General features: G+C 33.7%; 1 protein-coding gene across 1 annotated transcript; it reads right to left on the bottom strand.

The window, feature by feature from the left end:
- Nucleotides 1–9,829: 9,829 nt before the first annotated feature.
- LOC133693497 (acetylornithine aminotransferase, mitochondrial-like) lies at nt 9,830–13,191 on the bottom strand. The gene is made up of 3 exons (XM_062114717.1): nt 12,608–13,191; nt 11,190–11,624; nt 9,830–10,552 (listed from the first exon to the last, which is right to left on the bottom strand). Exons 1-3 carry the CDS (start codon nt 13,037–13,039, stop codon nt 10,013–10,015), a joined length of 1,407 nt encoding a protein of 468 aa, XP_061970701.1. The 5' UTR covers nt 13,040–13,191; the 3' UTR covers nt 9,830–10,012.
- Between the last annotated feature and the right edge of the window lie 1,955 nt (nt 13,192–15,146).

The raw sequence follows: 15,146 nt of genomic DNA, 5'->3' as shown, positions 1-15,146 counted from the left end.
GTAACATGGTAGCAGTTTTAAAGTGGTCATCAAGGATATATTGTTGTTATTTATATATATCTAAGTATTTTATATTAAAAGCAGAGCTAGTAACAAAGTTAGGCGATAAACTAATAATATAAATATTTGATTCAACCTTTTATAATGTTATATCACTTTTTGCCTGTAAATTTTTATTTGTTTTCAAATGACTTTGCTCATGTCTAATCTATATCATCAAATAATATCAAACATTAAATGCATCATGATATCTATATAAATCAACTTCAAGTTTATATTGTTTATTATTTGCTTGATTATGCAAATCATGAACTTTATATGCAAAAGAATCGTCTAATTTAGACAACTTAGTGTGACAAAGATTTATATGCATTTTAGGTTTGTGACCATGAGCACTAAATGACTTATTAGATTTGGATTGGAAATAAATTAGTAAATTGGGGTCAGTCTCATCTTCCTTATCACATATAAAGGGTAAGCATTCAAAAAGTTCAATAAGACAAATATTTAAAAGATCTACCAACACCATACTTACCTCTTTAGGTAGTTCCACTTGAGAGTTTCCTGAAACCTCCTTTACAATTAAATCACACACAACATACTCTTCATGGACCTCCTCAAACTCATTTGGACTTATTATATTATGTATGTCTTTTGTCATATCCTCTTTATCTAAGTCATGAAATTCTTTAGGATTAGACTTATACATTTAATCTTTGTAGTTTTTCTCTTTCCTCATATCCTCATACTATTTTATAACTAGGGGTGTAATGAGACAATTAATTGTAACATGATCAAAACCTTGACATGTAGCGCACTAAACTCTTGAACTCATCTTAGCCTCATCAAATAGAGAAACATACTTACAACATATTTGCTTCCTTGTCTAAGGTTGTTATATTAATTTAAAAGATTACTTTTATAAAATCAAGGTTAGATATTTCTCTTATATTTTGTGTTTCATCTCATTTTAATCATTGATAAAAGGCTTACCCTTGCTCTCTAAATATTCCTTGACACTTTCCTAATAAATGAAATGAAAGCCCAATCAAAGAGTGATGGGCTAAACTATTCTTTGTCGTTCTTAATCATACATATGTGTGAACCGTATCTCGAATCTAGTATCCCCATCAAAAAGAGCTCATAGGGTCCAAACACCATGAAAATTTGAATTTCTCGAGTTGGCTAAATTTTTTGCTTCACTAAGTTAGATTTTAGATGAGAAAGCCTGTACAGTTTGTCACACGTGTGCAACATCATAATGATCATCCTTCTAGAATATAATTAAGGATGTTTAAAAAACAAATGGTTCTTATCCTTTTTATGGTTTAAAAAGGTTTAGAGTCGTCAGCTAATATTTTGGTTACTAGAAATCCTAACTAGTATTTAAAGTTTAGATAAAAGAATTGCTTATATATAAGTAAGAAAGTATCACCCCTAATACACCCTACCTAAGGTAAGTTGCATTGCTCTTGTTGTTACTCATTTTTGGACCCCACGTGGTAGAGATGTTGTATACCTCTTTTGAACCGAGTGTAGGAGTTTAACTCATGTTTGCTGAAAGATTGACAAAAGCAGAAAAAGAAATATTTTTTTCAAAACCCTGTTTGAGCTGTTTTCTGCTCTCTTTATACTTCCCCTTTGCTGCCAAAATCATCAAGTTTCTTAGATTGACTAGGGGTCTTCATAATGCTAAATTTGTTCCTTCGTTATCTTTTTTTAAGTTTGGATAAATCCCTCAGAATTTGCGCTAAAAAAATGGTTATGCTGCTGTCGCAATTTTTTGTTCTAATTTAGACTCTGATTCTGACTCGGTTTCGTACGATATCTAACCATCCTAGGTATATTTTGTCACTCATGACATGTTGAAAAATTGATGTACACCTTTATTAGGTCCTAGGTATCATTGTTCTTAGGGCAGATTCTCAGTCAGATTTGGATGTTCAACATTGTCAGATGAAGAACCTTTTTGATCAACTAGATTATTGCCAGATTATGTTCTCTAAAACAATTTTACCTCACTTCGACTCCCTCATCAAAGTTATAGTCCTAGACACGTAGATGATTTTGGGCTTTTGAATCGCTTGATTTCGATATTAGAAGGTCAAGATATTCCCGTTTGAATATCTAACGTAAAGAAAGAGAATTCTGCCGCGAGAAGGATATTGACCTGAGTCTACACTAAAAAAAAACTCTATTTTTGGCCTAGTTTTTGTGATTTTTGTTCTTAGTTCATACTCTCAGTCATATCAAGATTCTCGGCATTCGTCAGTTTTTGAGTTAGACCCGGAGATCCCTTTTGACCAACTAGATTACTGCTAGTTTATGTTCTGTAAAAAGATTTTATCTCACTTCGACTCCTTCATCAAAGTTGTAGTCCTAGACGCGTAGATGAATTTGAGCTTTTGAATCACTTGATTTCGATATTAGAGGATCAAGATGTTCCCGTTTGAATATCTAACGTGAAGGCAGAGAATTCTGCCGCGAGAAGGATATTGACCCGAGTCTACACTAAAAAAAACCTCTATTTTTGGCCTAGTTTTTGCGATTTTTGTTCTTAGTTCATATTCTCAGTCATAACAGGATTCTCGACATTCGTCAGTTTTTGAGTTAGACTTGGAGATCCCTTTTGACCAACCAAATTACTACTAGATTCTGTTCCGTAAAAAGATTTTATCTCACTTCGACTCCATCATCAAAGTTGTAGTCCGGGACATATAGATGAATTTGAGCTTTCGAATTGCTTGATTTTGATATCAGAAGCTCAAGATATTCCCGTTTGAATAACTAGTGTGAAAGTAGGGATTCCTGCCGTAAGAAGGATTTTTGCCCAAGTTCGCGAGACTGATTCGAAGGATTTTTTCTGGACCAAGGACTAAATTGAAAAGTGCTAAAATGACGGATTTAATTGAAGAAGGATATTGGAAGCTAAAGAGGGGGCTAGATCATCATAAATGACAGGATTTCTACCATACCGAATAAGGAAAATCACGTTTTTGTTCAGCTATAATTCATAAGAAACAGCAGCTTTTGACAGCTGCAAAATGCCATAAAGAGAAGAACGTTACCATCATAAAATGGCTGGAATTTTATCCTTAACATAGATGGCTAGGTTGATGTGTTAATGTTGGAAAGAAATCACTAGAATCAACATATAATCAATGACAATATTGTAGTTTCCTCATTTTAATTATTTGGTTGCAAATCTGCTAGGATTTGCATCCTAGATTAATGCATTAATGCAAATAGACTATATATATGCGGCCTATGCTGACCTAAAAAGGGGGAAGAGGACAAAAGGAAAAAAAAAGGGAGACGGAGGCAAAACAAGGGGAAAGAAAGGAGGCTTTTCTTTGATACTAAAAAGCCTGCATTGGAACGCGAAAGAGAGAAAAAAAGGAGAGAGCAGAAAAACAAAGAAAAAAAACAGAAGGGAAAACGGAGAAAGAAAAGAGGGAGCAGAAGCACAAAATAAAACAGAGAGTAAGATTTGCAGGTATAGTTTCCAGCTTCTTTTCTTTGTTATATTCAGACTTGGCACTGTTGGTCTGTGCTATCCCAAAACCCGTCTCTTTTTTTGCTCTAGATATTTGGTTTCTGTTTGAACAAAGGTGTCATGCTTGCCTGCTGTTCTTTCCCTAATTTTGAGTCGGATTATTGTTGACGTTAAAGCTGCGTGCTCTTTTTCTTGTTCTATTGCTGTGAGGGACTGTGAGTTTTAAAGGTCTTCATTGTCCCTTTCCTCCATCTGCTTGAGTGTCACCTGGCGTTAGAACGTTGCATAGGAATAGTTGGCTTATAGGCATAGTTTGTTTTTTTACACAAAGGAGAAAAAAAATAAAAAAATAAGGGTGAGCATTTGTTAGTTAAGGGACTTTTATTTTTTGGCAGATTCGGGGTTCACGCTGTCCTCTATTTTGTTTTGCAGAAATAAGATAGCAAGCATTTTTCTTTAGCTTTAGTATTTACTACACGTTCCTGCTTTTTTTCGTGTGAAAAAAAACATGGCAGTGCTTAAAAAAAAAAGGGGAGAGGCGTGAGTTAAGGGTTTTGCTATAGGATTGGGTTCAAAGGGTTGTTTTTTTTCATGTGATATGGACTCATTTTTTTTCTGTCGAAAATAATAGATCATGATATGTTTAGGTTCTGAGTGATTTGATGGATCAAATTCTATTTGATGAGTTTTGGCTTCAGAGGGCTTTTCTATTTTATTTTTCTCCTGCTTTATTTTAACTGAAATGTTTAAGGCTTATGATTTTTTTTGAAATATATGTGATGACTTATTGTCTTTATTTGTGATTACCGTGATGCTTTTGTTTCGATCAAATAAAAAACGTTTTCTTATGTGTTGCATACGGCCAATACCCTAATATGTTTTGAATGCTCTTTTTTTATACAAAAAATATTAGAAGTTTTGAAAATGTGTTTTCGCATGTATTTTTTAAACAAATTTTTTTTTTGTTTTCTTGCATTTCTGGATTTTACAACATGTTTGTAAAACTCCAAAGGGTATTGGCCAATATTCCAAAAAATATAAAAATCGTATTTTGGGGGGAATTCATCTATTATTCACCGCTAATGTTTGGATAAAGAAATCCTTAAAGGACGAATATCCAAAATATTATTGAGAATAATTTGTTATTATTCACTGTTAATATTTGGATAAAAAAACCTGGAGTGGTAAATATCCAAAATAATTTTCCAGAAATAATAAATCCGCACACATCCTTGAAAGAAGCCTTGATTATAATCGAGGACTTTTCAATTTTTTACTCCACGGTTTACGAGCCGTGAGAGTATAAAACACTAAGACAAAAAAAAAAGCTTTTAAAGCACCCTAGATTTCTAAATTTTTGTCCCTCCTCCTTGCGATTTACGAGTCGCAAACTCTTAAATACTAAGGGGAAAATGAACCTCCTTAGATTTCTATCTTAATAAACTTAGTTTGAATCAAACCTTGAAAAACTGATAGGATTAGAAAACACCAACACTATAGCAATTATAAAGCAAACCAAACACCAAGCAACTTACCTTAGGTAGGGTGTACTAGAGGTGCTAATACCTTCCCTTTACGCAACCAGTCCCTTACCTTAGAATCTCTAAAAGACCAGTTAAGGTTCCTAGTGACCAAAATACTAGATGGCGACTCCCTTTTACACAAAAAACAAAATACCTTGAAATCAATCGAGGATCGCCGCATGGTGCGACAACTCTAAGGCTCTTGTTGTGTATTCCCGGCATTAAAAAAAAATATAATAAAATTTTATTTGACTATAGAATAGCTAGGCTTGACTTATAAAAGCATTGTTCACCTAACTGAGGTGGATCTGTTTTAACCAATAGACATATCAATGGTTAGAAAAATACAACAAGAGCCTTCATAATAATCAGAAAAATGAGTAGTGTAGCTTATCTTAGGTATGGTGTATTGGGGATGATATTATCTTCTCTATACACAACCACTCCTTTTATATAGACTTTGAAAAATAATTAGGGTTCATAGTGACTAAAATATTAGATTGTCACTCCAAACCTTTTTAAACCATAAAAGGGACACGAATCTCTTGTTCTTTCCATACCCTAGAATCTATTCTAGAATGATAATCATCATGACATCACACATGTGCGACATAATAGCGACTCTGCTGAGGATTTACCTATGAACTATGCTTTGGTCAAGGTTCAGATTTATGAAACACCCAACTTCAATTTGTGTGCTTGCTTGATAATGATAGATATATGTACCTTAGCTTTTTGGTATATTCATTATAACCATAAAAAAAACATACTCATATGATTTATTTTTAGATAGGGAAATTTGTCATTTGCTAGATGTTGAGAGTCCTAGAAAATCTAAAGCTCTTAAATTTATCAAGTATAGAAGGGCTCAAATTCACCTCAAGATGTATTATGCTAAAATGGCTAAAATCATTTACTATAAGGAGCTTATGATTCATCATTTTCATGAGAGCTTGACTAGAATGGCTCTTAAATGGTATGCAAGTCTAATTGGCTTTGAAATGAAAATGTGCGAGTATATGGTCGATGCCTTTTTGAAAAAATAACAATTTAGGTATGGCTTAAAAGAGGCTCCAACAAGATCAGACCTTGCATAAATGAGGATGTAAAATGATGAGTTAAATAGGGAACATGCTTTAAGGTTACACGAAATAGCAACACAAACTTATCCATATGTGTTTGAAAACAAGCTCATTATCACCTTTATTAACACTTTAAAAGCTTTGTATTATGGCTACTTGATTGGTGATTTATCAACCTATTTTATAAAGGTTAGTGAGTTCATAGAAAGAGGTGAGCAAGATTTGGAATTGGGAAGCATAATGAATCTAGTGGTAAAGTTTGATGTTATGTTAGATGACAAATCGAAAAAAGGATACTATATGAAGAATACATATCAAAATCATTTCTTACTTCAGCATCTTATTCAATCATCTTCGACATCACCTATTTTCACATTACTAACTGCTCAACACCTTTTTTAAAGATTAATATACCTCCACCACTCAAAGATGTTAACTGACATCTTTTAAACGCTGGACATATTAAACGAACTCTATTCGATCCTCTACAACCATTGTTACCTAAGCGGTATAATACAAATGAGAGATTTGAATATCATGATCAATTGAAAACCACAAGAATTTCATGTATCAAGTCCATAAGCTAGAGAGCAAATGACAAGTTAATTTTGTGAAGGATAATGTCACCTATCATTTTGTCACTGATCTTATGCATAACAAGTGGTTGGTAAACATTGACAAGATGCAAATGTTACTAAGGAATCTAACGTAATAAAAGGTGGGGGGGCTTTTCTAAACCTTTTGTTATGAAACTTTTCCATTCTGCATTTTGTTTGGGATGACATCATTTTTTTTAATGAAATATGTCTTTTTGTTTTTATTTTGAAATCAATAAATGTTTTTGTGAAACTAATAACTTGACGTTTTATTATTTTTCATGATTGGATAAAATATAATGGTAAAAATAGACAAACCCCAAGGTATGCCATGAAAGATGCTAGGAGGTAATTTGTACTCTTTTAAAATTCATTGATCCTCATAAGTGATCTCATGGCTCTATTCAAAACAATTGTGACCAAATCAGTTTTGCAAAAAACCTCTTTGCCAAAATAATCCTGAAGAATTAGAATGACCTTTTCATTTTGAAATTAAATTTGATGTTTGTTCAAAACAATGTTTCAACATCTTTTTTCAAAGATGGCAAATAAATTAATCTGACAACTTCCTCTCTAAGATGACCAAACAAACTTGAACCAAAGACATGAAAAATGAAAAACAATATGCAAAAACTGACATCCTATATATCTCTAGGTCATCTTTTAGTTGAATGCATGATCATATGTAGTGGCTAGTCATATATTTATAAAAGCATAGTTCTTTGCAAGTCCAAACCATTATACTAGACAAGAATAAAATTTATCGATTCTAATCGTTTGCGCTTTAAATGATAAAAGACCATCTTTTTTTATTCCTTTCATGTTCTAAACAAATCTCTTGTGGCCTTCATTCAAGCCTAAACAACTTTTTCTTCATAAAAACAATAGCTAGGATCACACTTTATGCTGGGAGCAAATGAAAATTTCAAAGATCAAGAGTTGATTCTGACTAGAATCATGCCTCTACACTAAGGGCAAATGGAAATTCAAGAGTTAAGAAAAATGGTGATATCTAAAAGCAAAAAAGCTTGAGAAATCCAAATGTTAGGGGGTATGCCTAAATGAAAAACAAAAATGACCAAGTCAAGGTCAAAACAAAAATGAGAATGCACTACCAAAGCAATAAAAAAGAGTAAATAAAAAAAGTACAACAAAAAAAGAGAAGATTGAAAGACACAATGAGTCAAGTAAATGATAATAATCCTAAGTCTTCCAAAACCTTAAAACACTTTTTAAGCCTATGAATTCTTGTCTTTCATAACCAAAAGCCACAACCTGCATTATGTGCCTTTAAAAAGTCATTTCTAATCAATAAAGCAACTTAGACTGATAAATAGCGCTTTTAAAATACAAAAAATGTTTTTACAAGAATCATCACATCACGAAGAAGCTACTCGTTATTATTTATGTTGATAAAATAAGGGTTAAAAAAAACATTTTTTTCTCAAACAAAATCTCGAGCATTTTCCATTAAAACCAAAAAGGCAGAACTGCAGAAGGTCACTTCATCATATATCTTCAATCCTTTAAATATCATTTGTATAAGAGACCAAATCACCATTTGCCTAAAGAAAGATTAAACCCCTTGAAAATTATAATAAATTCAAAACAAAATTATTTTAAGCTTACATCGGGTAAATTTTTATTTTCAAAATATAAGAAATTCATTTGAGCCATGAATAGCCTAACTTTGATCTAACACTTCTTTCTCATCCTTACCGCATTAATAATCAACCAAATACGCACAAAAGCAACCTTTTAGTGTTGAATGACGTGTCTTGGGGTCATGAAAGCAAAAAAAAGACTTAAATAGATATGATCCTTAAAATTCACAATTTAATTCCAAAACAAGAAAATAATTTTCAAACACCGAAAGTCATTGACTAAATTTGCAAAGTTCTTGACAAAAGTAATGTTAACATTTTTTATGAGTCGTTATTGGAAAGTTGAGCATCTAAAGAAAAATAGTATGAACCTTATAGGGGTAATAGATAATATCCAATTCAATTAGGGGCAAGGAGTCCATTGGAAATAACAATCAAATGATGATTCAACAAAATCCATCAAAGCTATGAATAATATTTGACAATAACGAGTGCCTCTTAATGAGAGTCAAATGAGTGAGCATAGCCAGATTAGCTAAAAGTAATGTTGCTAAACAAAAAATAATCTATAATTGGTGATGAATTGGTGAACTCTATCAATAGTTGAGAGTAATGTAATGCTTATGGGGTATTTTCATGGATAAAAATTGGTTTACTCTTTGAAAGATGACTATAATACTTGATAAAAATATTATCACATGAGTGTACTTTGATGAAAGTTAAAAGGATGCATACAACCAAATATGTTGAGGGTAATTTGAAACGGTGATTGACAATAAATGATTTAATAAATTTCTTCAAAAAATAAAAATAATAAAGCATCATTTCTCCATAAAAAAAAAAAGAGTAAGAAATAATACAAGAATAACACAATAAAGGGGCACTATTTGACCAGGAGACAACATCATAGTTAAGAGAGAGGCAATTTGTCACTTTCCAAGGAATAATCAACACAGCAAAGCTTTATATTTATGTAAGGTCAGGGTATGCAAGAAAGAGACAATCAGACACTTTAATCACACTAGCAAAAATTGAATGAGTGGCAAGCAACCTGCAATTGAAATCTGACCCATGGCTACCTCTGTGTTTCTTTTAGGGATAAGATCGAGGCTTTCCCTTAAGCCTCCAAGTGTCCCATATAAAGATTAATTAATGCAAGTCGAAAGGGTGTCTTGTATTGCTGAAGAACCTATTACTATCATGTTGAAAAACAATCAAGAAAAGCTTATGTCAAATTTATTATTCTCATTAGAACTTAGCATGTTTCTCCAATACTAGTGAAAAGCAAACAACCTTTTCCCCAAAATTTTAAGTATATTTTAAACTTATCCAGATAATAATAATCTTTTTTTTTTTTGTAAGTTTTCTTTTAAATTTACTTGTTAAGCCACACTCCCACACTCCCAGGCCTCAGAACTTTCACTACTTGTACACTGCTAAAATATACTTGAACCAGCTGCGTTACTTCAGGTCTCAATTAACATGCATTCTACGATCCGCTACAGGACTAGACCAGCTCAACCTGAAGTAGCAAAAAAAGAAAAACTTACTATTACAACCACAACATAGCCTTTTCATTGTACAAGAGTTATTAAAAATACAAAACAAAAACAAAAAAGATTATACAGGAGTTGCAACTTCATAATTTAAAGCTATATCAAGTCAGTCTGGTCTGCTGCGGAAGGTTGCAGGTTTGCAATTGTTTCTCCCCCTACTCTGAATTATTCTCATCAAGTACAGACATTGCATTTTGTAGAATATCAGATGCAAGACGAAGTTCCTGCTCAGTTACAGTCAATGGAGGCACAAGTCTCACGACATTTCCTTTTCCAGCAGTTAACACAAGAAGGCCAGAATTTCGACAAGCAGAAACTAGTGGTGAGGCTGGGACATCCAACTCAATTCCAATAATAAACCCAAGACCTCGGATTTCTTTCACATGTGAGTTCCTGCCAAGCTTTTGCTGCAAAATTTCTTTTAAGTACAGCCCTTTCTTAGATACACTAGCCAAAAATTCTGGTTTTGAGATTTTCTCCAGAACAGTAAGGGCTGCATTACAAACAAGGGAACCACCAGCAAATGTACTTCCATGGTCACCATAATTTATAGATGAAGCAACTCTTTCAGTCACCAAAGCAGCACCAATAGGTAGACCTCCAGCAAGTGGTTTTGCGAGTGTCATTATATCTGGGAAGATCCCATAAGCTTCATGGGCCCAGAGGTATCCAGTTCTACCCAAACCACATTGCACCTGCAGAACGAGGAAAACATTCGCACAAGATAAGTCATAAGAATTTTCACCAGTACAAGTAATTAGATGGCATATGCATTCATGGTTGATAATACTAAAAGGCAGTTTGGTATCTATGAGTCAAATAAAAATGAAGGTTCACAATATGAAGGAAAAGGAAAAGGGAAAGGCAGCGTATTGATGTTCTAAGCCATCACTGGTCCTCCTACGGTATCATCTACTTAGTTAAGGGTTTTGAAAAATCTGTTCTCCTTGTTTTCTGTCAAGGGAATGATTTTCCGTTTTCTTTCTTTCCATTTTTTTTTCAGGTGCACTTCCATGCAATTCCTGAGTGCTCATATGTGCTGCAAAACTTTAGGTGCTCTATTTTTCCATAATAATTCTATTGATCAGGAGAAAAGGAAGAAGAAACAAGCTAATTCTAACTAGTGGCCATCAATACCTTAGTAAATAATAGAATGGCACTTTAGGTTCCAGAGTAATATTGATCTTTAAAATAAAACATCTTGGAAAAGCAAAAGATAGGACTAAATAGTGTGCGCATGCAGAAGTGCATATGCATGCTAAAATGCAGTTTTCAGACAATTGACACTGCCCACAAAATTGAAAATTTAATTTTTCTTATTCAGTTGATTACCTCGTCAAACACCAGGAGTGCCCCAGCATCATCACAAGCAGTTCGCAAGAACTCCAAAAACGCCTTTGTTGCACTATAAATGCCTCCTTCACCTTGGATGGGTTCCACAAAAACTGCAGCAGTTTTCCCAGGCCGAATTAATTCTTGTGTAGCCTTTATATTTCCATATTCTACAAAAGTGACTCCAGGCATAACAGGTTCAAAAGGTGATCTATATTGTTCTTTGCTTGTTAAAGCAAGTGCACCCATTGTCCTGCCATGGAAGCTATTAGTGAAAGATATGAATTCTGTAGCTGGGTCTTTCACGTCAGGGTTTGAGTGTCTTTGGAACTTCCTAGCAAATTTGATAGCTGCTTCATTTGCCTCTGCTCCAGAATTTGTAAAAAACACTCGATCAGCAAACGAGCAATCCACTAGACGCTTAGCAAGCTCTACCTGCAGAAACACCATTACTAATTCTTATTTTTTAAATAAAGACTTTTACCATACCACTAAAACAAATATATGAATACGTCAAATTCCCACTATTTTCAAATCCAAACCGGATAGGCCGGTGGGATTGGGAAAACCAGGAGCTGGTCCAGTGCAAGCTGTTCTAGTTCAAATATCCTTCTAGATGAATCCAGTGCTTAAGACCCGTTCCCATTTTCAAAATTTATTTCATATTCATCTGGGAACTTACGCCCAAAATCCAAACTTGTTTCCACTTACACTATGTTAATTTGTAATTTGGTCTTTAAAAAACGTTAAAAGTTAACTCATTTTGACTTATTAGATTCATCCCTAATCACTTAAACCACATTCACAACAACAATCAACATGGATTTATGTCATGTCCTGGTTCTACCCCTTCAATCCCAATTAAACCTCTAACACCTAAACCCCTGACTTCTCTAGCTTGACCATCAGGCCATCCCAGCAAAACGTTGCATTATCCATTACATTACTCAAGTTTGATAAACTATCCATTTAATTCCATCTTCAATACATCCATTCCATTCTCTTGTGCTAAATATACTCTCCAAATAATACTTTTTAGAGCTCTAATGCCCCATTTCAAGAAGTACGAAACCAATGTGCTTTGCTTGAACTAACTTGAGCCCATTCTTTCAATACTTCATATCTCCTAAAAGCTCCTCAATTCACCATTTTCACCACCTACACACCCGCTTCACACAAGATTAAAAAAAAAAAAATTCCAGAATTCAAGCTTCCTAACATTTCCCACACTTTCTTAGCATCCAAACAGGAGCCATTTCAAAGAATTCAACTTTCTTAACTATCCCAAATTTCCTCAAAATGTGGGATCCCGTAAACATATACACATTTCCCACTCACTGAAATTTCTAAAAAGACCAAAAAAAAAAGGTGCTGAAAACATGAAAAAAAAAAAGAAAAAGAAAAGAAAGAAACCTAACCTGAGGAACAGAATAGTAGACATTGCTAACATGAGTCAAAACATGAGCTTGATCAGCAACAGCCTTAACCCAATCAGGATCACAGTGTCCTAAAGCATTAACAGCAATCCCTGAAGTCATGTCCAAATACTCACGCCCTTCAACATCATACAATTTACAACCTTTGCCACTCACCAAAACAACAGGCGCTCTCCCGTATGTCCCTACCATTACCTTCCCTTCTAGCTCTATCACTTCTTTGCTGTTTTGGGCTGTTACTTTTCTTGAAATATCTGGCGCATTCACGTCTACATTGAGGCATGATGTTGTCAGTGATTTTCTGCCGTTGATTTTGATCACTTGGGGATAGAGTTTGTGTGAAGTGGAGAGCCAACGGTGGTGAGTGAGTGAGTGAGAAACTATGGGATTTGATGAAATGTGAATAGAATTCATTCGTCTTCCTTTTCTGGGTTGTTTTGCTGTGTAATTTACAGGTAGAGAAAATTGTATTGGGCAGTGGCGGCTGCCTCTCTGTGTTTCCTTAACTGAATAAACGAAAAGGAAAGATTTGAAAGAGTGATTACTGATTTGAAGCTTGTTTAAGCCTTTTTTTATATATATATATAAAAAATTTTATTCAACCCGCAGTCAATTTATTATTATTATTATTATTTAAAAAAAACACATTAAAAAAACTGACATATTTAATTTTTTTACCACAAAAATTGTTTAATCAGCTATAAAATACAGTTCAAATAGCTATTAACCAATAGGAACTCAGGCTCATCCTACTAGGTGTTGGAAGGACGAAGGAGCGGCCAACACTACATTATCTCTTGATGTGCTAAAGAAGAAAGCACTAAATCTATAAAATTAACAATATACATAAGTCTCCTCTTCGAATTATTGTAGCCCCTCTGATCCACATCGATTTCTTTTTTATTTTTTTATCCTGCGATATTTTATATTTTGTTTTTTTAGCTTTTATCTTTTAATCTGGTCATTTGATATTGTAAAAATTTAGTGGCAGAGTTGTTTTGTCTATTCTTGCGGTGTCAAAGAAATATTGTTGATGTTTAATTTAATAACATAAAATTTTATTTTATTGGCTTATAGCTATTAAAAACCACATTTGAAGCTTTGAAAAATATTAAATCCCTTCAATTTTCTCCCATTAGAAAATGAATTGCATGAAAAAGGGAAAAACTCAGGTTGTTTGTTTTTTAATTTGATCCTTTCACATTTAGTTCTTTTAGGAATTAACTGAATGGTTTATTTTGATTGCCTAAATATAGAAATCTCTTAATGTTGAGGAAAACTTTTGGTGCTTAGTTTGCCAAAATAAAACTAAATTATGTTGATTTTGGGCAATTAAGGATTTATGGACTAAGTTTAATACTAAAACAAATATGGGGGATTGAAGTTAACAGCCTGGTGAAGATTGGTTGACTCGTGTAATACACATGCCAACAAGTTAAGGAAGCTACGATGCTCTAGTAGTGCATGCGACTTTTTCTAGTGCCGAAACACTACCTTCAACCGTTGCATTGGAAGCGGCACGACGTGGTCCTTTATCTGGGCACCTGATTCTTGATGCTATGTTTTCGGCAACACTTTCTTTCTTCTTTCCCTTTTTTCTTTCTACTCTCCTCGTAATTCACATTGATCTATCCAAAATTTAGAATTATCCTCTTATTTTATTATCATTTCAAATTCTGACATTATTCTTTTGACTGCTATTTTTTTGACGTTGTATGTTGCCGAGGTTATCAAAACTTGTCGGGGTGGCAAGGTCTGATTTAACCTTAGGTTGTTAACACAGTCCGAGTGAGGAGATGCACCTGATTGGTGAGTTGTTGAAGGTCTAGTTAGGTAGAAGTGTTCATAGTAATAGGTAGATTTGTCTTGAAAATGTCAAAAACAAGTTTTATAAACTGATGGGTTTTTGATTAGTTTCCCACAGATGGTGCCAATTGATAAGCCTTGTCGCACGTGTGCGGCGTCGCGGTGAATATTCCACTTCAATATATGTATCTATTTGACAAATATGAAATATGGGGAGACAAGGAATTCTTGTATTTTATCAGTGGAAAATAGAATGGGAGTCGCCACCTAGTATTTTGGTCACTAGGAACCTTAACTACTCTCAGAGATCGGGTACGGGGACTAATTGCGTAAAGGAAAAGTATTAGCACCCCAAATATACATTACCTAAGGTAAGCTGCATTGTTTGATTGTCTGATAAAAAGCTAAGGTGTTATTGTATTTCTAATTGTTGGTCTATTTAAGGTTTAAGAAAAGTCCTCCTCGGTAAGGAGGTCCCTATCTTATCGGGTAAAAACCTAACCATTCTAACATCAATGAAAAAAACTATATTTTTAAGATTAGGAATACGTTTTACGTATAAATTTGTAATCCCAGATACTAAAAGAAAATAAAATATTTTTTTAGAATTTTTGAAATATTAGCCTAGTTCTCGTGGCTCTAACAAACTTGTTATTGAAGCTAAAATGCATGCTAAAACATATTTTTGAAATTTTTTGTGTTTTATGTAAAAAAA

This window comes from Populus nigra, chromosome 5 (genome assembly GCF_951802175.1).
Source record: "Populus nigra chromosome 5, ddPopNigr1.1, whole genome shotgun sequence".
NCBI classification, from domain to species: Eukaryota; Viridiplantae; Streptophyta; class Magnoliopsida; order Malpighiales; family Salicaceae; genus Populus; species Populus nigra.
The sequence above is the reverse complement of the archived record's forward strand: the minus strand, read 5'-3'. Positions and strand labels throughout refer to the sequence as shown.

Coding starts and splice junctions, on each gene's coding strand:
- LOC133693497 (XM_062114717.1), bottom strand. CDS start 13,039: ATGAATTCTATTCACATTTCATCAAATCCCATAGTTTCTCACTCACTC. Junction 11,625..12,607: donor TCTACTATTCTGTTCCTCAG/GTTAGGTTTCTT, acceptor GTGTTTCTGCAG/GTAGAGCTTGCTAAGCGTCT. Junction 10,553..11,189: donor CACTCCTGGTGTTTGACGAG/GTAATCAACTGA, acceptor CTCGTTCTGCAG/GTGCAATGTGGTTTGGGTAG.